Source organism: Globicephala melas, chromosome 13, assembly GCF_963455315.2.
Source record: "Globicephala melas chromosome 13, mGloMel1.2, whole genome shotgun sequence".
NCBI classification, from domain to species: Eukaryota; Metazoa; Chordata; class Mammalia; order Artiodactyla; family Delphinidae; genus Globicephala; species Globicephala melas.
In genome coordinates, this window is record NC_083326.1 from 86,663,661 (window position 1) to 86,686,052 (window position 22,392).

At 45.5% G+C, this 22,392-nt stretch overlaps 1 protein-coding gene across 20 annotated transcripts in view; it reads left to right on the top strand.

Annotated features, from left to right (window-relative positions):
- Positions 1-22,392, top strand: part of GLT1D1 (glycosyltransferase 1 domain containing 1) — a 186,026-nt gene that overhangs the window by 96,292 nt on the left and 67,342 nt on the right. For 2 of the 20 annotated variants that reach the window (XM_030859972.3, XM_060310569.2), the window contains exon 12: positions 2,525-4,693. The exons of 15 other annotated variants lie outside the window; for them this stretch is intronic. In XM_030859972.3, the coding sequence (XP_030715832.1) occupies positions 2,525-2,686 (162 nt within the window). In that variant the 3' untranslated portion in view covers positions 2,687-4,693. Of the gene's footprint in view, positions 1-2,524; positions 4,698-12,043; positions 12,098-22,392 lie in introns of those variants that run through there. 3 more of the 20 variants (XM_030859970.3, XM_060310568.1, XM_060310566.2) reach the window with 3 other exon arrangements.

A 22,392-nucleotide genomic window follows, 5' to 3' on the forward strand; every position in this document is an offset into this window, starting at 1 on the left:
TCATAACTTATCATCATGAATAATTTTCAAGAATAGATCATTAAATCACATAAATGATGAAGCCTCCCCTCCCCCAGTCAAGACTTGGTGATCAGATCTGATGGGTGTTCTGGCGCGTCCTGCAGCTGACGGTTGTATAAAACCTTTTGGGCTTTGGTTGGGATGATGGTGAATTGGCATTTGTACTTGTTTCCTGGAAGTTTTGCTACAGCTCTTATGACACGGTCCTTTGGTCCACTGGATGAGTGTCCGGTCGCTGGTACGGGTGGTTGCTGGGCATCTCAGTCCAAGTGGTCATTCATCCTCCAGCAGGCTACCTCAGGCTCCTTTATGGGCTGGCCTCAGGCTCCAGGAGGGCGAGAGTGGGAGCTGTCAGACCTTTGGGAGCTTTGTTTGGAAGTCAAACTACATCACTTCTGACCTATTCTGTTGGTCAAAGCAAATTCCAGGGCCAGCCCAGATCCAGGAGATGGGGAAACAGACCTCCTTCCCCCTTTATTGGAGGAGTGGGTGAGCCCTATTTCAAAGAGACGTTCATGCAAGGCTGGGGGACTGCGGCCACCATCTTGCACACAGTAAATGACAGTCCGTGTCAACGGGCTTTTCTCATTGTCCGCACGCGTGTGTTCAGAGTACTGCCTTAGTTGTCGCGGAGGAGCTGTTTTAGCCCAGAAGAAAAGAATCCCAGGGTCTCAGGGAGTGACTAGTACAATTCAAGAGTGAGATTTTTCTTTCCTTCTCTTTCTTTTCTTTCAGCCACCCAGCCAGGGTTTTATGCCAACGGCCAAGATGTTTCCCGCTCCTTACCCAACTCTATCTTGCTTTGTTTAAGTCAGAGTTCTTTGTTCCGTCTTCCATGCAGAGAGGAAAAAAAAAAAGTGCTCTTTATCACATCCTATTCCTAGAAGCTCTTGTTCAGGATTCCGTTATAAAACGGTCATATATTCTATAGAAATCATAAGCAGGGGGTTGGGTTTTAGCCAAAGTGTCTGCATCAGATAAATCAAAGATATGACCAGCATCATAAAATAATGTACCAAAGCTGTAAGCCTCTCGAATAATTTTAATAAGAACGTTGTTCTCCTATGAGATGGGAATAAATGTTACATTTTTATTATAAAAAGAACACCAATTTACCATAAAGTGTGTATATACTACATAAAAATATAATTCCACTCTATCGTAATTATTGCTTTTTATATTGCTAGCTATAAAAATCATCCGTTTCATTAACGATAATTTTGAGAGTACGCGGACGTTCCTTGTGAATGGCGCAAAGCACTGTGTGTTAATCTTAGGCACTGTTGACTTATTGGAATTTACACGGGTTGGGGAATCACAATAATAACGATAGCTAAGTCTGGGCTAGGCGCTGCCCTGAGTTCTTTGTATTAACTCATTGAATCCTGTCCACACGCTGTAAAGCAGGTACTGTAATTATTCCTAATTTAAAGATGAAGAGACCGAGGCTCAGAGAGGTGACGAAACGCACCCAGCATCACTCCCGTGAAGGGTAGGGTGTGAATTTAAATGCAGGCCTCCTGGCTGGTGAGCCCTGCTTTGACTTATGTGCAAACATAATAAATAATGCGTGCTCCCCTCCCCGCTCTGAATACTCTTTAGCAATCAAAAGAATTCTAGTTCTTTCCCATTGTGAAGGGCTTTGATATTAAAAAGTGGCCACTTTTTCATTGCATCAGCGTCTGCAAGCGTCAATAAACATAGAGCAAAGCACACTTCCTCCCTCTGAAGCAACAGAAGGAAAGTGTAGAAAATCCAGGCCGGTTAAATCCCCTCTCCCCTCCTTCACCCATGGAGTGAGTGAAGGAGTCTGGGAGTGGAGTCTGGGGAGTCTGGGGCAGGGCGGGGCTTACCCATCCAGTGCCCACTGCCCCTTTGGAGATGATCACTGTAGGGTTCAGAGAGGTTAACTAGCTTGCCCAAAGCCACACAGCTAAGTTATGTGTCGAAGAAGGATTTGAACCCAGATCTGAACCAGTGGAAGCCTGGCCCTTTCCACTCCACCAGGTGATGTTCACGATTTGAAGACACACTCCGTGCCCGGGAAAGGTGAAAGGATCAACACAATGGAAAACAAACGTGGCAGGGGTAGTGTTGTCTAGAATAGAGGAGCTCAGATTCTGGAATGAGACCTGACTTCATATCTCAGCCGATACAAAGGAGGGAAGAAACTGTGGCTCTAACTGTGGAGTCCCTGTAAGGACTCAGTTACTGTGAGAAACAGTAGCTTTGAGCAATCTAGGGAAGAAAGATGGGGAAGCATAATCGATGACGACAGTATTTTTCCACGATGTTCACCCTCGCACGCGTGTGTGTGTAATTTCTTACTCAGTCCCAATGTTTGCGTTAACGCGCATCCTTCCGGAAGGCCCTTTCCTCCAGAATACGGTAGGCAGGCAAAGGACGGACCAGGAGCAAAGGCAGACGCGGGCTTTGGGGTGCGTTTGCAACCCCCCTTCACCAGCTACTTACCTCTCTTTCTCCTCCACCCCCTTCTTTGCAGGAGTTTGTTCGGCTGGCAAAGAGACTGGGGGGCGATCCGGCGTTAGAAAAACAAATCGTGGCCAACGGAAGGGAGTATGTGAGAATGTACCATTCGTGGCAGGTGGAGAGAAACACCTATGGGCAGCTGGTCAGGATGCTGGAGGGAAGCAGTGAGGACTAAGGGCGTGCCCGGTGCCGCGAGATGCTCAGCCCTGGGCAGACACGCAGGGGCAGGGCTCTGGGCAGAGGGGCCATCCAGTCGAAATCAAGCCGGGTTCATTGGAACCGTAGATTATTTGTCATAAGACGATTCATCCAGAACCTCTCTGTGCTTCCAGGTAACAGCCCAGATGTGTTTCCTGATCAGTCCTCACGGAGATACAGTACTAATGGGGGCAGGGAAACTGGTTTTAAGGGGCATCAGGGAGAGAGTTTGATTAGCTGCTTTAGGACTTCTAGGGGCTTATCTGTAAGCCGTCACAGGGAAGGGTAGGCCCCTATCCCCTGTCTTCTGATGACCTGTCACCCATCACTGTCTGTTCAAAGAGCAAAAGCAAAAATCAGACGTGTTGGCTGAGAGGGTTACTGGCAGTGATTATAATGTGGTACAGACCCTGAAGCCAATCTGGGGCCCTGACAGAGGTGCGGCTGGGCCCCCAGGCTCTAAACACTGGAAACAGTGCTGTGCATGAGTTGACCTAATCAGTCATGTAACTGAAAGAGCGGGGAGTGCTCTACATAAGCAGGCCAACCCCTGCTCCCCCCATAGGCTCCACCCGCCTCCTGGTTGAATTTGGGTTGAAAACCAGTTGGAACAAAGCCCATTATCGCCCATGGCCTGGAAAATACTGGAGCCTGGCTCTTTGGGTTCAGCATCAGGGACCCAGCATCAGGGACCCAAGGATGAGTGTCGATCTGGTCACCAGCCTCCAGCCCATCGCGGAACCGGCACTCGGGTCCCCTTGACCTTATCCATCACGAGGCGAGTTTAACCAAGTGTCGTCATCACCGTAAGGACGTCCTGGCTGCACCGGTGCTGCATTCCCCAAACCCTGTGCTTGTTCTTCTTGGTGGCGGTACTTGCCTCTGTTGGATCCTGAAATCCCTGCTTTCTCGTGGACGTTCCATGACAACAACTGGGGGCGAAATGCTCCGTTTCTCGTGTGAGGTGAGGAAACAACCCGGTCCAGAAGGAGGAGATGAAGGTGGCTCCGAGCCCGTCAGAAGAAGCGTTTCCTTAGTGTTTCTTCCAATACCTGCAGGCCCTGGAGTGGGGAGGAGGGATCCACATCATCTTTGCCTCAGACTTCACGACATCTTGGACTCTTTTCTTTCCAACCATCCTATTTTTGTGAACGACCAAACCTACATCTTGTTTTTAAAAGAGTAAGCCTCAGACCGAACGTCTTAAACTCTAATGACTTGGGGATAAGAACAGCACGTTTATGGATTCTGTACCATGTCCCTTCCTGAGTCGTTCTACGCCTCAATCTCAGAACAGGATCCCTTCCCAAAGGCAGTTACCTGGAACCCGAAGATGCTCCTGGCACCCAGGATTTGCTGTCCTGCTAACAGTACCCCTCACAGTCCCCCCTTTTTTGGCATCTGAGGGTCACTAGGGTCGGGGCTTCCCTGTGGCCATAGCAAAGAGAGGGAGGGAGAAACAGAGTCCAAACTCCAGGTGGACAGCTCCGTCTGAGTCTGGAATCAGCGATGCCAGCCTAAGGAAAGGCCGCGTGCGTGTTGTCCCGGGTACCAGCCATCGATGCTGCTGTTGATAAAATGCTGGTGGTCGGGAAGCTCCGCTCTCGTCCTGGTTGAATGACATGGTAGGTGCTTCGCTCCAGTGAGCCTCAGCCTCGTTCTTTCGTGTCTTTATAGAGACACTCACACATGCTGCACGCCCTTTGGGGAAGGGCGTGTTGGTTTTAAATGAATAAAGTGTCACCATCCGCTCTAGAGAAAGAGCCCCGGTGTGTTTCTTTTGTGAGCCTTGTCCTGCCAGAAACAGACCCTCCACAGCCTCTAGTCCCCGCACTTCAAAAGAAGATACACTGGAGCATCTCATTAAGAGGGGTTTAAAATGCAATTGCTGGGCTTCCCTGATGGCGCGGTGGTTGAGAGTCCGCCTGCCGATGCAGGGGACACGGGTTCGTGCCCCGGTCGGGAAGATCCCACATGCCGCGGAGCGGCTGGGCCCGTGAGCCATGGCCGCTGAGCCTGCGCGTCCGGAGCCTGTGCTCCGCAACGGGAGAGGCCACAACAGTGAGGGGCCCGCGTACCGCAAAATAAATAAATAAATAAATAAATAAAATGCAATTGCTATTTTAATACCAAAGTATAGACGTAAAAAAAAAAAATGCTTTTCTTATAAATGTTCTAGACGCTCTCAGTTTCATACTCAGTCAACTTTATGTTTAAACATTTTGTGTATAGTTTCCAATTTGCTGATGTACAGGTGTGGAGGACTGCAACAATACATTTCCAGATAGAACTAAGATACTATAACCTTCACACGTGGAGGGAAGATGCATTTCATATAGCATGGTGTCATCTAGCAAAGAGGCGGTGTTCACACCTGGCTTACGGCTTCTGCCGGAAGAACCCTCCTCACGCTTTCCCCACACTCTCACAGCGAAGTTAAATACAACAGCATCGTTTTGATTGGAAAGGTTTATCGGGTATCTTCAGGTTTCCAAAAGCAGGCTCTCCGTGCACGTGGGAACAGGCAGTCCAGCCTGATGCCTGGCGCAGCCAGCAGACCTAGAATGTGCTGCTAGCTGGTCTCACCATCAGTTACGGATGGGATGTGGGAATCGTTTGCACCCTCAGCCGGCATTGTGGCTTCAAGGGTTCATTGCACTTCTGTGTCATCCTCGGTAACAATAGTTAGCACAGCTGCGTAAACTCTTCCCTTGAAGCTGCCTGGTACTTGACCTCGCAGTTCGTTTACTGCAGCCCTCATGAGATGCTGAAAGCTAGCTCTTGTCTTCTTCCTCCTTCCCTCCCTTTCTCACTTGGCTCTCCCCATGCCCCAGCCTCCCTTCCCCTTTCTGACCCAGTCTCCCCTTGGAGAGTCAAGGGACTGATGTGGAATGACACACAGGAAGTCCTCCCCACGCAGAGCCAACCCTCACCAGGGAGGCCACTTAGTAAAGCAGCAGTTCCCAGCCTCGGCTTTTAAAACTCCCGATGCTCGGGCTGCATCTCAGACCAATTACATCAGAGTCTTGGGGTCGGAGGTACCCAGACCTAAAGCTTCCCTGATCCGACGTGCAGCCACCATGCACCGCTACTGACCGGAAACCCCCCTCTTGAATACGGACCAGAATTTCATAGAAAAGAAGGACCATCAAAGAAAAAGTTGGATTGTGACTCTGTATTCAGAAATGAATCCCAGCATTAAGAAGATAGGTTACATTGGTCTCATGTTTACTAAGATTTATTTCTTCAGGTAGAATTGAAACTCGAGGCGCAGGGCCGAGAAATACTTCGCACCAACAAGTAAACAAAACCATCCATGGGGATTTCATCAATATTCCCCAGAGCTTCTCTTCTTCCTTTGATATTGAAGTTTTCTTTTGCAGCGTCTGCCCTGTCATCATGCTTACTTACGGTCACTCGTTATCTGGTTCTGTCCTGTCAGAGCCTCATTTGCCTGGATTTCAAGTAATTCTCCAAAATCCTTTTCATCAATTTCAGGGAAATCCTGCATTTTCTGCAAGGTTTGCGATTTTACTTTTCACTTGATTTACATTGTGTTGGCATTTAAACACTTTGAACATGGAACAGCCATTAAGAGGGGCCAACTCGACACTGGATGGGAGGGTATTAATTAGGATTAACACTTGGGTACGGCTGACAGAAAATCCAAAACAACGGTGGCTGAAGCAGAAGATGAAGACATCTTCTTCTGTCAAGTAAAGAGATTAACAAAGCACAGATGGTGTTTCCCGGGGTCAGGGACTCAGACCCCTCCATCCCCAGTATGTGGCCATCTCTACCTCATGGTGTAAGGTGGCTGCCCTGGCTCCACCACCATGCCTGAATTCCAGACTGAAGGAAGATGCAAGGCGGGAGCAAAGATTTATTTCCTCCCTTTCAGGACAATTCCTGTTTCTGAGTACATACCATGCCCACACCCAGTTGCAAGGGAAGCTTAGACTGCAGGCTTTTCTCTCAGCAGCCATGTGCCTAGTTAAAAAACAAGGGTCTATTAATAAAAGAGAAGGGGATGAAAGACCAAAGCAGACCATCCTAGAACTATGGGACAGTTTCAAAAAGTATAGTGTGCATAATGAGAACACCAGAAGGAAAAGAAAGAAGGAAGCAGAAGAAATATTTGAAAACAATAATGACTGAGAGTTCTCAAGATCAATGTCAGACACCAAACCACAGGTTCAGGAAACTCAGAGATCACCAAGCAGGGTAAATGCCAGAAAAATATACACCTAGGGTTATCATATTCAAACTACAGAAGGTCAAAGATAAAGAAAATTCCTGAAAGAAGTCAGAGGTAACAAAACCCACTTCACTTAAAGAGGAAAAAGTATAAGGATTATATCTGACTTCTGTTACGGAACCATGCAAACGAGATTGGAGTGAAATATTTAAAGTATAAAAAAAAAAAAAAGAGAGAAGGGGAGAATGTCTATTTGAACAGCTTGCAGTGCAGTAGCCACTGTGAAAAACTGGTTTTAGATTCTGTAGTCGTTACAGCCATTCTACCTTTTACTAATCACTGAAGACCTTTTAATGCCAAGAAAAGGGCCTTCCACAAGGCTTTCATTAAGCCTTGAAGGCCATCCCAACACAGCCCACCTCTTTCTCCCCAAGATCCCATTTGTATGCAAGCCCTCAGCCAGGGCCACGTATCCATTATTACCCCAACCCCTGCAGCTCGTCAATTAAAAATTCAAGAGTCTAAGAGTACACAGGCTCCCATCTAAATCTCCTACAATGTTTCTCTGTGTTAGGTGAAACACAGCCCTGGAAGACACAATAAAATGAAGTGTACTGACTCCATCTACATAATCCTGGTCTTTCCACCGGGTGTTCCTCCGGTTACCCTGAATGATTAAGCACACCGCTGCTCATGTCGGAAGGTCTTGGGAAATACTGTAGAAATCGTTTCTGAAATGATCCATGAGCCAGAGTTTGACTGAAACAAAGCAAGAATTTGCATTGAAGAACAAGATGCTGGGACTTCCCTGGCGGTCCGGTGGTTAGGACTCTGCGCTTTCACTGCTGTGGCCCGGGTTCCAACTCTGGCTGGGAACTAAGATCCTGCATGCCGCGTGGCACAGCCAAAAAATAAATAAATAAATTGTAATTGATAAAAATAAATAAATTTATATAAAAAAGAAAAACACAAGATGTTATGAAGTTCCAACATGCATCGTGTTTCAGTTCAGTGTTTAGAACAAAAATTTTGCACGGTCAAAATTATCTGCAAAGACTCCCCACAAGTCTGACATATTCGGTTGTGTATTTACAGCCCTGCCCATTACGTCACGGGCACAGGCAAGTGTTAGAACCAGGGAGGGAGGTTGAAGAACGTCACCGTCTGAATGTCTGGTTATGAGATGGTTCTCATTTTATATATAGAACTGAATCCCTAGAAGCACTCCCTGTTTCCCAGGGAGGTTTGTTCCATTCCCTTTTCATGACATCTATCTAACCATTCATCCATTCATTCAGCCAGTATTTCTTTTTTTTCCCCATTGAAGTATAGTTAATGTACAATATTATATAAGTTATAGGTGTACAATAGAGTGATTCACAATTTTTAAAGGTTATCCTCCATTTATAGTTATTATAAAATATTGCCTATATTCCCTGTGCTGCACAATATATCCTCATAGCTTATCTCATACCTAGTAGTTTGCATCTCTTCATCTCCTACCCCTGTATTGCCCCTCCCCCTTCCCTCTCCCCACTGGTACCCACTAGTTTGTTCTCTTTATCTGTGAGTCTGCTTCTTTTTGTTACATGCACTAGGTTGTTGTATTTTTCAGAGTCCACATATAAGTGATATCGTATAGTATTTGTCTCTGTCTGACTTATTTCACTTAGCATAATGCCCTCCAAGTCCATCCATGTAGCTGCAAATGACAAAATTTCATTCTTTCTTACGGCTGAGTAGTATTCCGTCGTATACATGTACCACTCTTCTTTATCCATTCATCTGTGGACGGTCACTCAGGTTGCTTCCATAGCTTTCACCAGTATTTCTTGCAGTAGTTGAGGCAGTCACTGCTCCCTGGTGTAGATACAGCAGTGAACACTCTTTGCCCTCATGGGGGGGTCTCTTCCTAGTGGGCTTAACTGTTCCCACGGACATGGATGGATGCCTGCTACAAGCAGTCAGCGAGCGTGGAGCCAACCCTCAGGAAGGGGCCAGGATCAAAAGTCAGTGAGAACATGACCCCCCGGGCAGTTACACCCCAAAAGTTGGAATGAAAACCGCAACCAAGGCGCTACAGCTAATTTCTAAGAGAATTTTATTAGACTCTAAAGGAACTTCTGGTAAAAAATGAGTACAAAAAAAGGTTGTGTGTGTGTCGGGGGGGGGGGCAGGGGAATTTAAAAAAATAACTTCATCTTTATCTGTGGCCACAATCTATTTTAAAGAGATTATTTTACAATGTACTTCTTTCTTCAAACTCATTAATAGTCCTTGAAAATCCAGGCTGAGAGAAATATCTTCCCCCAAAATTACACAATTCTGCTAAATTACAAAAGAAAAACAAAAAAATTAACATCATGATACCTTTCTCAGTAGAAGCCCTTGAACTCGTTCTGCCATCTTCAGAAAAGCCTCAGCTGTAAGGAGAGTCATGCTTCAAAATGGATTTTCTTCTTTGCATCTAATACAAAAATATGCTAAGTATTTCCCCCAAATCAAAAAGGTTAATAACCAGACATTTGCAAGAAGCCAGAGAGTGAGGCACAAAGTAATAGTAGGAGACTAGCTTTCTGACTTGGTATTTGGTGCAAATTCCTCCATTTTAGAAATAGTTGGAAAAACAGCTCACAGAGTCTACAGAGCTGCTAGATTTCCGCTGGCTAAGATGGGTTTCCTCTCTGTTACCGAGCCTAACCTCATACTGCTCGCTGTACAACGGGTCAGTAAATCAAGAGAGGAGGTGAAGGACAAGGAAAATCAACTTTATTCGAAAAGCCAGCAGATGGAGAAGACGGTGGACTAGTGTCCCGAAGAGCCATCTTCCCTGAGTTAGGATTCAGGCTTGTTTTATACTAAAAGGGGAGGGGTGTGGCTGGTGGTTGGGAACTTCTTGGTGCTGGAATCCTCTGTTCTTGCATCTGTGCACCTAGGTCAGGTCACCATGTTCCTATAAACCTCCAACAAGACAAATGTTATTCTTGTTCTGCAACTTTTTATCTCTATATGGGTAGAAAAGTGTTACACCTTTAAAGGTCAGGGCCTTGAGAATGAGGTCTCCTGTATATTTCAGGCTCTAGGCAACATTCTTTTACAAAAAGTGCAGAGCCAGCACGGACTCAGCACAGGCAACAGAACACGGGGGTTGAAGCTAAAGGAATAGATCCAACATGCGTCAGGCTTGCTCTTCTCTGTTACATCCTGTACTTTTCTATCCTGTCTCTTCCAATGTCTAAATGCATTTAGAGGCTCAGGGGGTATATAAACGATGGAAATACACAAAGTGCTTGAAAAAGCAGGTTTATGACTTCAAATGGTGTCATTACTCCAATTCTGTCAGTAATCACAAACATTAATTGGACCCACTCTGTGTGCTGGGCACAGTGCGCCATGCAACTTCAGCCGAGCCCTGTGTTCCTGGAAAACAGCAAAAGTTAAGAAATGCTAAAAAAAAAGAAAAAAGAAAAAAAAAAAGAAATGCTCCCACATGCTTATGTTCAGGGAAATGGTTTACTGCAAAGGACTTCCCTGCCCCACATGACTTAGATGAACTCAGGGATGCGCCCGTGTGTACCTCTCCTTCCCCAGGTTCTGGTCCAGCCTCAGCCTGAGCCAGCAGACAGCCCATCCATCAGAGCCACCACCCACAATAGGCTGGCCTCAGGACACAGCCTTCTGCCATCATCCCGCTTCCCCACACCCGGCCCTCTCTAGCCTTGTGTACTCTCCCTAGAAAATAAAAACCCACTTTGCCTAAACCCACGAGATGCTTTTGCAGATGTTATCGTCAGAGGGTCCTCTCTGTTGCGAGAAATCCTCAAGAATCCTTTCCAATAAAATTCCTCTTTACTAAGTCAGGATTTGCTTCTTATTTGACAGTGCCTTATCTGCAGTATCTCAGTCCTCGCACCAGCCCGGTGACTTAACAGGTGAGGAAACCGAGGCTATGAAACTGGTCCTGAGTCACGGGGCTGGAAAGGGATGGAGCCAGGAAGCATACTCAGCTGGGCTGCTTAGAGCATTTTCTCCTCTCTCTCTCTCTCTCTCTCCCTCCCCATCATTCTCCTCTGCCCCCCGCATTCTCTTTCTTTCTCATTCTCCCCCCTCTTCTCTCTCTCTCTCATTCTCTCTCTCCCTCTCTCTCATTCTCTCTCTCCCTTTCTCTCTCTCTGTCTCCCCCCTTTCTCTCCTTGTCTCTCTCTCTAGCACTACAAGTTGGAGATATGGACTATCTCCATATTCCACGCAGTTAGTTGTCAGCTAGACTCTAAGGAATCTGGTTTGCACGCGAGTTAGACAAGTGTTCAACCCAAGTCAAAGGGAACTGAAAAGGAGCAGAATATGCGACCCCTAAATGTGTCACTTTGGCATACGGATTATTTTGAGCTAAAGTCAGTACCCAGATGGGCCTGCACAAACAAACGTTACTAACTAACATCTTCCATTCGTTTCCCCGTCTATTTACCGTCCCACAATTCATTGCCCCTAGAATCTCAAAACCCTCTTCCTTTGTCTTGTCACTTCTCCACAAATATCTTGCCCTTTGTTTAAAGGGTATATAAGTCTCCAGGTCTGAGCACCTCTGTAGGGTTTTCATTTCATTTCTGTGAGCCTTTTCCTCCTGTTCATCTGTCTTTTGTCATTCAGATTTGCAGGATCCGAGCCACTGAACCAAAGGGGGAAGAGGAAAAAGCGTTTTTTTCCTCACTTAAGTTTTAATATCAGCGCATTTATTTTGAATGAATTACATAGAAGAATTGTTCTTTGTTGATAAGGAGCACCGAGATGGAATCTTGATCAATAGGTCTTAAAACAAATAAGATTTTGTTGTTTTTAGAGTGTTTTTTCTAGTAGCCTGGAAACAGCTGTTCACCGGATAACCTCATAAGCTGTGATACTGCCTTTATGCAAACTTCTTTTCTATTTTTTGGAGGCAGAATAATATACTAATATATTAACTAAGTATGTGTTTTTTGCATGCGCACACACAGATGTGCGTTCATTCTTTATGAAAATTAGACCATTTTGAGCTTATTGCATTTGGGCGTGGAGATGGGCATTGCCTGACCAAATTCAGATGCGAAAGAGTCAAATTCTTGCTGTTGAGTTGCTAAGAAGCCTTTTGAATTTCAGGAGAGAGAAAACAACCGTCTTGAAAACCAAGGCTTTTGAATTGCAAAGCAGGGGTTTTTGAGAGAGAGAGAAACGTTCTGCCGGTCAAAAGACAAGGTCTGGACAGTGTATCAGAAGCAAAGTCCCGAAGGACCTGAGGCATAGTGTCTGTGCTTTCATTATCAGATTGGAAAGAAAATAGCGGGGGAGTCAAGACACCTGGGCCCGGGAAGTCGGCCCAGGCTAGGGCTTTGGGGGTTGCGGGGGAAGTGTTGGGAGAAAAGCCTGGAGCCTGGGTACGCGTGGAACAGGATGCACCTGCCCTCCTTCCCCGCCTCCGCCCCGCCTGGGGGTGAACTAAATGCAGGGACCTGGTAACCAGGGCACGAAGACCCCTCCCCTCGCGGAGCTTTGGCCGGTGGTGGGCCCCAGAGCTGCATCCTGCCCCGCAGTGGTCTCGGAGCTGGAGGGGAAGCCCCCTGTTCTAAAACACAGAGTATTCGTGGAAAATTTGAGGTGTAGCGATGCAACAAATCAGCTGCCATTTCAAAGACAGTCTTTTTACTCACAGTTCCCAAGAGGAGGGGCGCACTGTGCGTTGAGGACCCCACAGGGAAGCCCCAGGGTCCATGAGGAGACAGAGGGAGCCTTTATCGCGGATTCCACGGGAAGGAGCGTGCCGAGCAGGGTGCGCGGCCCTGGGCTGGGCTAGCGTGAATACTTGCAGGAGCTCTAGGGCACAGGGACTGCCTCTGCTTCTCAGGGACTCGGCCCCTGGGGAGTAGGATGGGCACAGTGGCCCTGAGTGTGAGAAGCCCACAAGACAGGTGATTTGGGACGTGCCTCTGGATTGGTTGGTTTGCATTTGAAATAATGCTCCTGGCCGAGGACTCCTCCCCAGGAGTGGGGAGCACGATGCGGGGGCAGGAGGTCGAGGCAAGGTGACGCAGGCGCATCACTGGGGTGTCCCGAACAAGGCATGTCCTGCACGTGCCTGCAGGGCAGACGTGAAAGCATCACGTTTACAGAAGCAAGTGTAACCGGGAAGAGAGAAATCGGACTCCACGCTGGATCTGTCTCTCTTTCACTGTATCTTTTCATTGTAACCTTTCGCTGCTTTTACTGTTATAATGGTACATAATGGCCTGCCTCAGGGAACCCTGCCCGCTTGGGAACGGCTGCAGAAAAGAAGAAACTAACACATCCCCTCCCCGAGGCTGGCCATTCCAGGAGATGTTTTGTAAGACTGGTGGCCCTTTTACTTTACTTCCTCACCGCCTCTCCCTCTCTGATTCTATAAAAGAAACTGGCAGCCGGACCCAGATGAGATGTTTTTTCGGAGACACTAGTCTGCCGTCTTTTCGGTCTGCCAGCTTTCCGAATAAAGTCGTATTCCCTGCCTCAGCACCTCATCTCCGATTCATCAACCTGTCATGCGGTGCGCAGAGCGAGCTTGGACTCGGTAACACTAGAAATATGGTTAAAATACCATATTTCAGTGTCAGGGCCCCGGGGGAGAAAGGAAGGGGAAGGGGGAACCCTGAAATGGTTGTGTTTAAACCTGATATGCAAGATAATAGTAATAATAATACCGGGCTTCCCTGGTGGCGCAGTGGTTGAGGGTCCGCCTGCCGATGCAGGGGACACGGGTTCGTGCCCCGGTCCGGGAAGATCCCACATGCCGCGGAGCGGCTGGGCCCGTGAGCCATGGCCGCTGAGCCTGCGCGTCCGGAGCCTGTGCTCCGCAACGGGAGAGGCCACAACAGTGAGAGGCCTGCGTACCGCAAAGTAATAATAATAATAATACCAAATGCTACGGAGAGCTCACCATGGGTCAGCCATGATTCTGAGTGCTTTCTGTGGATTTAATGTGCACAATAAGCCTAAGAAACAAGTATATTTATGATTCCCATTATACAGATGAGGAAAGAGAGGCATAAAGAGGCTGAGGATATCTTAAGGCACCTGGTTTGTGGTGATGTGTTATAGCAGCCATAGGAAACTAATACATCCATAAAACTCGACCTTAACTTGCCTGTGAAAAGTACTCGTAATACTGTTCTAGATGCTGAGGATGAAAGAGGAAACCAACTTTTCTGTAAAGCTTCCCTACTCCATCCTCCTTTATCAGGTGCAATTCTTATGTCTTCCTCCGTATTATCTCTGGTCCTTATCACCTTATATTATAAGTTATTTTAAAATCGATCATGCCCTGAGAAGAAGACCAATTTTTCATTCACGTCTCTTCCCTAGGACATTGCACAGTGTGTGGCTGAAAGCATGTACTCAGAAACTACTTGGTGAATTAAATAAAATTGCAGATTTTTTTTTTCTCTCTCTTTTTGGCCGTGGCACGCCTCATGAGGGATCTTAGTTACCCCATCAGGGATTGAATCCGCACCGCCTGCAGTAGAAGCGTGGAACCTTAACCACTGGACCGCCAGGGAAGTCCCTGAATTAAATTAAATTATAAAGTTTTAATAAAGCCTTTTCAAAAGAAAAAAAAAAAGAGGCAGAGGAAATGCTGACGTGACAACTTAACCCGGAAGTGAGCAGTTGGGTCTTTCTTTTGTCCAGCAGAATGAGAGCCTGATGGCGTCTAAGTTAAGCTGCTACAGCAGATGCTGGGATATGTCCTTCATACTGTCCATCCGGAGGGAGGACTTCTTGCTCTCAGCCCTGTCTGGTGATGGCCCTAGTTAGAGAGCTTCCTTCCTGCAGGGCCCCCTGAGTCCAGGGATCAGCTGATGTGGGTTGTGGAGGCCCAACCTTCTCCTCCTACCTTGGACAGTTCCGTGGGGATGAGTCCTTCTTTGGGTGAGCATTGCAGCTCTGTGTTTCCAGACACTTCTTTTCCTTTTCTTCCACGACAGTCTCCATCTCAGGGTCTGGTTCCTGGGGACCTCAACCTGTGACACTTCCAGAAAGAAGACATCTGATCTTTCCCACACTTGGATACATGGCTTGAGAGAGTTGCATCGTCCATGTACAACTTTCCACATTTAGTCCCAACTGTTCTTGCTTGAGAGAATGTAAATATCATCCGATATGTCTTAGGGAGGCAAAATCTTTCTGAACTCCTAGTCAGAAAAAGCGATGGAGTTGTCAACTGAAAAAAATGCACAGTGTGAGGGTTGTGAGTTGAGTTTTATTTGGGGCAGAATGAGGACTGTAGCCCAGGAGACAGCATCTCAGATAGCTCCGAGAACCTGCTCCAAAGAGGTGGCGGGGGGCGGGGGTGGGAAGAAGTCAGTAGATACGTGACTTTGGTGAAGGGACGCGTGTAGGCAAGCACACATCTTGGCAGAAGGTGGCTGCTCGTCACGAGGAGCTGACGTCATCATGAAGGATTTGAGTGCTTTTCTAGACATGAGAAGATGCAAGAAATTAGACTCATAACATCTTCTCCTGAAACTATCTGAAGGCCTGTTCTGCCAGTTTTTCCCAGAGCACCAAGGGCCTCCTTCCTGATCTCCACCCTGAACTCCTTTCAGGGGGTGTTGAAGGTCAGCGGCTGCAGTGGCCAGTGTCTTCATCATTGTAGAGCCAGAGGGCGAGTGACAGTTTTTTTCTTTTCCATTATGGTTTATTACAGGGTATTGAATATAGTTCCCTGTGCTCTACAGTAGGACCTTGTCATTTATCTATTTTATATATAGTAGTTTGTATCTGCTAATCCCAAACTCCTAATTTACCCCTCCCCCTTGGCAACCACAAGTCTGTTCTCTATCTCTGTGGGTCTGTTTCTGTTTTGTGGAAGTTCATTTATGTCATATTTTAGATTCCACACGTAAGCGATATCATATGGTATTTGTCTTTTTCTTCCTGACTTACTTCACTCAGTATGATAATCTCAAGGTCCACCTGTGTTGCTGCAAATGGCATTATTTCCTTCTTTTTTAGGGCTGAGTAGTATTCCATTGCGTATATGTACCACATCTTTATCCATTTATCTGTCAGTGGACACTTCGGTTGTTTCCATGTCCTGGCTACTGTAAATAGTGCAAGTGACAATTTTTAGTTGTCAGGGTGAAGTCAGATCCCTGCTACTGGCCCACCTGTGCAGGAAATGAGAAAGAATTCCCCAGGTGCCCACCCCATCCTTTAACTCTCTCTGCTGGGGCTTCCTTCCCCACCTTTACTGATGACAACCCAATACACGCAGGTGAATTTGTATTGAGATGGGTGTTTTGCAGTTACCCGCTCCCATTTGCACAACTCTCTAATAAACATACTAGCCTTGCGACCCCTAACCCACGGGCATGGGTAGTATCACGAATAGAATTTTCAAGGTGTTAAAAACATAATTCTACACATGAGACTATGTCAGGCTTCATTTAACACATTAATGAGGGAATCGGTGGGAAATCAAAGCCAGTTTAAAGGACATGAGGAATTGATTGTCTATGCAGTCAGTGAAATTCTAAGAATTATAAAATAGCACCAGGTAAAAGTGTAGTTATTGTGGTTCGCTTCTCTAAATCATTTGCGTTGCAATTTGACAAAAATTATTTTAAATATATAAATGTTCAGATTTGTAACACGTCTGAGTCCTAATCAGTTACACACACACACACACACACACACACACACACACACACTCTCCTCCTCCGAACTCTTAATGCTACAATTAGTTGGTCCAGGAACGAACATTCAATCCAAGATAGGCAATCAGAATCTTCCCCTGAGAATTTTGAGATGGAAAGAGAGAAAAAATGCAAGCAGAATGTGGAATGAGGAGAGAGAGACAGAGAGAGAAAGAGAGGTTTAAGGCGTTCATTTTCCAGAATCTGGTTGTTCTGTGTTTCTTGTCCTTTGGTTTAAAGTGACAGCCCTTATCTTTAAAATAAATTCTGTTTTGCTTCTGTCGGTTTGAGTTGGATTTCAGTGACTTCTTACGGTTACCTGCGTGCTGCTCCTGGACGAGGCTGCTTGGAAGTCTGGAGGGTCATTAATACAGGGCACCGAAAGGTCAAGTTTAAAAGCTCTAAGCTTGAGCCAAGCCTTCGTGGCTCCTGAGGTTCCTTCGCTTGTAGCAGCATCACTCCCATCTCTGCCTCCGTCTTCCCAGGGCATTTTCTCTATGTTATGAACTGAATTGTATCCAATTCATATGTTGAAGCCCTAACTCTAAATGTGACTGTATATTGAAGGTAAGACCTTTAGGGAGATAATTAAGAAAAAATAAAATCATTAGAATGGGGCCCTATTCCAATAGGACTGGTGTCCGTATAAGGAAAAGAAGAGCTACCAGAGACCTCTTTTGCTCCCCCCATGCCCAGAGGAAAGGCCACATGAGGATACAGCAAGAAGGCAGCCGTCTGTAGGCCGGGAAGCGCGGTCTCCCCGGAGACCAACCCTGGTGCCTCCTTCACTTTGGACTCCCAGCCTCCAGAACCAAGAAAATAAATGTCTGTGGTGTTAGCCACCCCATCTGGTATTTTATTTTGGCAGCTTGAACAGACTGATATACTGTGTCTTCTTTTCTCTCTTCTAAAAGGACACTCGTTGGATTTCAGGCTCACCCTAATCCAGGGTGATCTTATCTTGGGATCTCACCTCAGTTACATTTGCAGAGATGCTTGGTCCAATAGTATCATGTTCCGGCTTCCCTGGTGGCGCAGTGGTTGAGAGTCTGCCTGCCGATGCAGGGGACACGGGTTCGTGCCCCGGTCTGGGAAGATCCCACATGCCGCGGAGCAGCTGGGCCCGTGAGCCATGGCCGTTGAGCCTGCGCGTCCGGAGACTGTGCTCCGCAACGGGAGAGGCCACAACAGTGAGAGGCCCACATACCACCAAAAAAAAAAAAAATAGTATCATGTTCCAAGGTTCCAGGTGGGCATATCTTTGGGGGCCCAATTCAACCCACTCCACCACCATGTGTAATTTTTAGCCAATTTAAGACCACCCAGGTATAAGCCAATACAGGGCCTCTGTTTTTATAGACCGTAATGTGTGTGGCACGCTCCGGAGTTGTGCAGTGTACGTGGTCTCCTGCACAGACACAGGCGACCTTCTGGGAATGTGGGTGGAGGGCGGGGCATTTGACACCAGATCCCGCGAGATCATGTGGAATCAGGAGGCTGGTCCCATGGAAGAAGGGAGAGCATCAAAGCCCCCACTAAAGATGTGAGCACTTTAAAAAATCATCCAACTGTCGTGTGCTTATCCTGGGAGTGGAATGGGTGTAAACTTTCTTTAAGACTATTTGGTTTTCTGTATGTGTGTGTATACCTATATATGTAGATAAATGTATACACACAGAGTGCACAGAACAGCATCTCACTGAAATAACACTGTACTGATTCCTTCCTGCCACTAGCAGTAAATATATATTTTTAATATATGTATACTTAAATATTTACTTAAATCCATACATAAGTATATATTTAATTCATTTATTTTCATTTATAAATTAAATATTTTATAAATTTATAACTAGTTCTAAAATTATATGTATTTGTAAATATATAAATAAAATAATAATAATTAAAATTATAATTAAAAATAAAATTATCCTATTAATTTCATTAATTATAATTTATAATTATCTATAATTAAAGGAAAATTGTATCTATAATTTTTTTTTTTTTGGCCGTGCCCTGCGGCATGTGGGATCTTAGTTCCCTGACCAAGGATCGAACCCGCACCCCCTGCATTGGAAGCACGGAGTCTTAACCACTGGACTGCCAGGGAAGTCCTTGTATCTAAAATTATTTAGATATAACCAAATACACAAATATAAATTATTATTTATGTATTTTATTAATTGTAATAAAAATTATCTATAGTTAAGACTAAAAAATTATCTACAATTATACATACAATATATTGTATTTACAAAATACATGATGTTTTATATATATGTATATATAGAACGAAATACATAAATATAACTTTTGACCTAGCAATTTCACCTTCAGAAGTTTATCCCAAAGACACAATCAGGGATGATTAAAAGCTTATATGAAAGGTAAGTCCACCACAGTGTTAATTATAATGGCCAATGATTTCAAACAATGCAAATATTCAGAAAGAATGGATTGGTTAATTAAGTTATTGTATAGGTTTTACATGGACGAGTGTGCAGCCTTTAGAAATTATAGTATAAATGATATGACTTGACAAGGAAATATAGGCACCCTAGTATGTGGAGTATGATCTCAGTTTTATTAAAACTTACACACATATGTGCATAACCCAGAACCTGTACTGGTTCACACACGTGTATTTGGGTGATGAGGTTAGGGTTAACATTTATTTTCTTATGTGTTTTTTCTGTGGCCTTCAAGTTTCCCAAACTGACCATACGTTATTTTTGTAGGTTAAAAATGATATTTTTTTAAATAATAAAAGAGATGAGGCAGGAAAAATCATCACTAAGCCCTGACATCTGCATCCCTCAGTGACTATGTCTGGAGTTCCCATTAGATCCAAACCTTAATATGAGATGGTAACATGTGATTTCTGGAACAAACTAGCTGAGGCCGCGACATGAAATGAAGGGCATCATTCCCTCTTTTTCTTAGATGTCTCACTGGAGCTATCTCTTCAAGAAAGAGTCTTAAAAATCTTCATCGAGAACAAAAACTATGTTTCATTTAAGTATTTCATGGGCCTCTGGCTTAAGGCTGTATTTCAGTCTTCTTGGAAGTAGTTAATAAAATGGTAGCGAAGGGGGAGTTGGACGCAGAGGAAGGACACACTTCAAATACGGTGCCCTAGGGCTGAAAGTGGAAATGTTTATTTCATACCCAGACCAGCACCTGACTTTAATCTGAGAAGGTTTTTTTTTTTTTTTTTTTTCTTTTTGGTGTTTTTTTTTTCTTTGGTGTTTTTTTCTTTGGCTGCGTTGGGTCTTTGCTGCTGTGCGGGCTTTCTCTAGTTGCGGCGAGCAGGGGCTACTCTTTGTTGCTGTGCGCAGGCTTCTCATTGTCCTGGCCTCTCTTGTTCCGGAGCACGGGCTGTAGGCACACAGGCTTCAGTAGTTGTGGCACGTGGGCTCAGTAGTTGTGGCTCGCAGGCTCTAGAACTCAGGCTCAGTAGTTGTGGCGCACGGACTTAGTTGCTCCGCGGCATGTGGGATCTTCCCGGGCCAGGGCTCGAACCGATGTCCCTTGCATTGGTAGGCAGATTCTTAACCACTGCACCACCAGGGAAGCCCCTGAGAAGGTTTAAGGAGGAGAATTGAAGTCAACTTTACAGTTAACTCTGGGGTGGTGTGTAAAGGATCAGTATGGCCGATGTTGAAATTAACCTAATTGAAATTAACCCTTCTGTGACTGTCAGATTGTCAGCATGTATCAAGTCTACCTAAGACCCTATCCTGTGAAATCTTGACATTTGGTAGCAAGTGTGCTCAGTGGATTCACTGCAGGCATTCAGGATGCCAGCTTCAATTCAAAGGTGGCCAGAGTCACCTCAAAATTTAATGACCAGCCCAGGAGCGACAAATTAGCCAAACGTGGATGACTTCTGAGCTCGCAGAGCTAATCTCTCATTATTTCATAACCTCAGTTATTAGAATTTGAAAACCTCCAAAGAAGGGGCTTTATTTTTCCTGGTAGAAGGCAGTGGTGGTGAACTACACTGGAAAAAAGAAACTAGCCCCCTTTCTATATGAGCAGGTTATAGCACAGATCAGCTCAGAAGCATATAATTAATACCTCATTATCGTTGGATGGGGAAGCATCGTCCATCTCTGGACTTTCTTGTTCTGCCCCTGGCTGAGTCTTCACTGGTGAGCAGTGAAGCTCAAACAACAAGGCTGCAGTTGGGGAAAACCTTTTCGGTTAATCTTTATCGCCCATAACACTTCCATGAAAAAATAAAGAAACAGTTTGTCAAGAGCTTGTCACAAGCCATGGAGGCTTCCATGTGGAAACGAACCATTTAATGCCTCAGTGGGAACCAAGACTTTTTCATTAAGCTGTCCAGGGTAATTTCATCATTCTGGAAAGTATTCCTCTTTCTTCTGTTCTTTTGGGTTGGATAGAAGCCAGTCGTTAGAAAGTCGACAGCTCTATCTGGGTGCCCAACTGCACGGTCAGGGCAAACTTCTTGAAGCACGCTGTTCAGAGCCATTATTTCCCACTTCCCTCTTAATTGATTTGTGCGTGTGTCTTCTCATGATTTGTTCTTTCACGATGGACACTTGGTTATTATCTCCATGCCTTCAACTACAATCCATTCCGATCTCATCCAGGTTTGCCTCGAAGGGGGTTCACGCATTTATCCATTATCTGTTCACTCAACAAATAACCTTTGACCATTCATTGTGGATCAGACCCTGTTGTAGACATTGGGGAATTTGGCCATGAACCAAGAAGGGCAAGCATCCTACCCTCACAGGGGGCTATCTTCTAGAGGGCCACATGCCTCACATTCCCGGGCGTAAGGACCTATTTCTAGACCTACCAAGCCTTTAGGGAGACGGGAACCAATGTCATTTCTATCCCTTTACATGACACATCTTTGATTTGCGTAATCACCCTTCTAGATAAAGGTTATTTTATCGTTTAAGCTTAATTTAATCAAGCATTAGCTGACATCTGATGGGGTCTGAACCATTTTCAGAGATTACTTGTGCCACAGAAAGGCCCAGATTATTACTGGGGCCCTGGGGAAATAAAATGAGAAGCAGTCAGTTTAATCGAACGTTAAGTGATCCATTGACATTTATGTGTGCAAACATGCGCATACATGCATACACATGCACACGTATCTCTAAGACTTTCACAGAGAAATGTTGCCCATCGGCTTATAGAAGCTATCTTTCTTCTCCTCTCTTTGGATTCAGTATGAAATGGAAATGTTACACGGATGCCGCCTACTATGTCTTTTAAACAGACCTTTTAAAAATATGTTTGAAGGGGGACTTCCCTGGTGGTCCAGGGATTGAGACTCCACGCTCCCAATGCAGGGGGCCCGGGTTTGATCCCTGGTCGGGGAACTAGCTCCCACGTGCCGCAACTAAGACCTGGTGCAGCCAGATAAATAAATAAATAATTTTTAAAATATGTTTGAATTTCCCTAGGAATCAAGGCGGGTTTTTTTTTGTTTTTGAATTTGTAACACTTTATCGCGGTCACACTGTTTATAACATTATATCCGTTTCCCATGTACAACATTATATTTTCACTTCTGTATACACTGCAGAGTACTCCCAAAAGTTTAGTTTCCAGGAATTCCCTGGTGGTACAGTGGTTAGGACTTGGTGCTTTCACTGCAGGGGGCCTGGGTTCAATCCCTGGTTGGGGAAATAAGATCCTGAAAAGAGAGAAACCGGGGAGTTACTCAATAGACAAAAAGTGTCGTTTCCATCTGTCACCATACCGTTGACCCCCTTTGCCCATTTTGCCCTCCCCTAC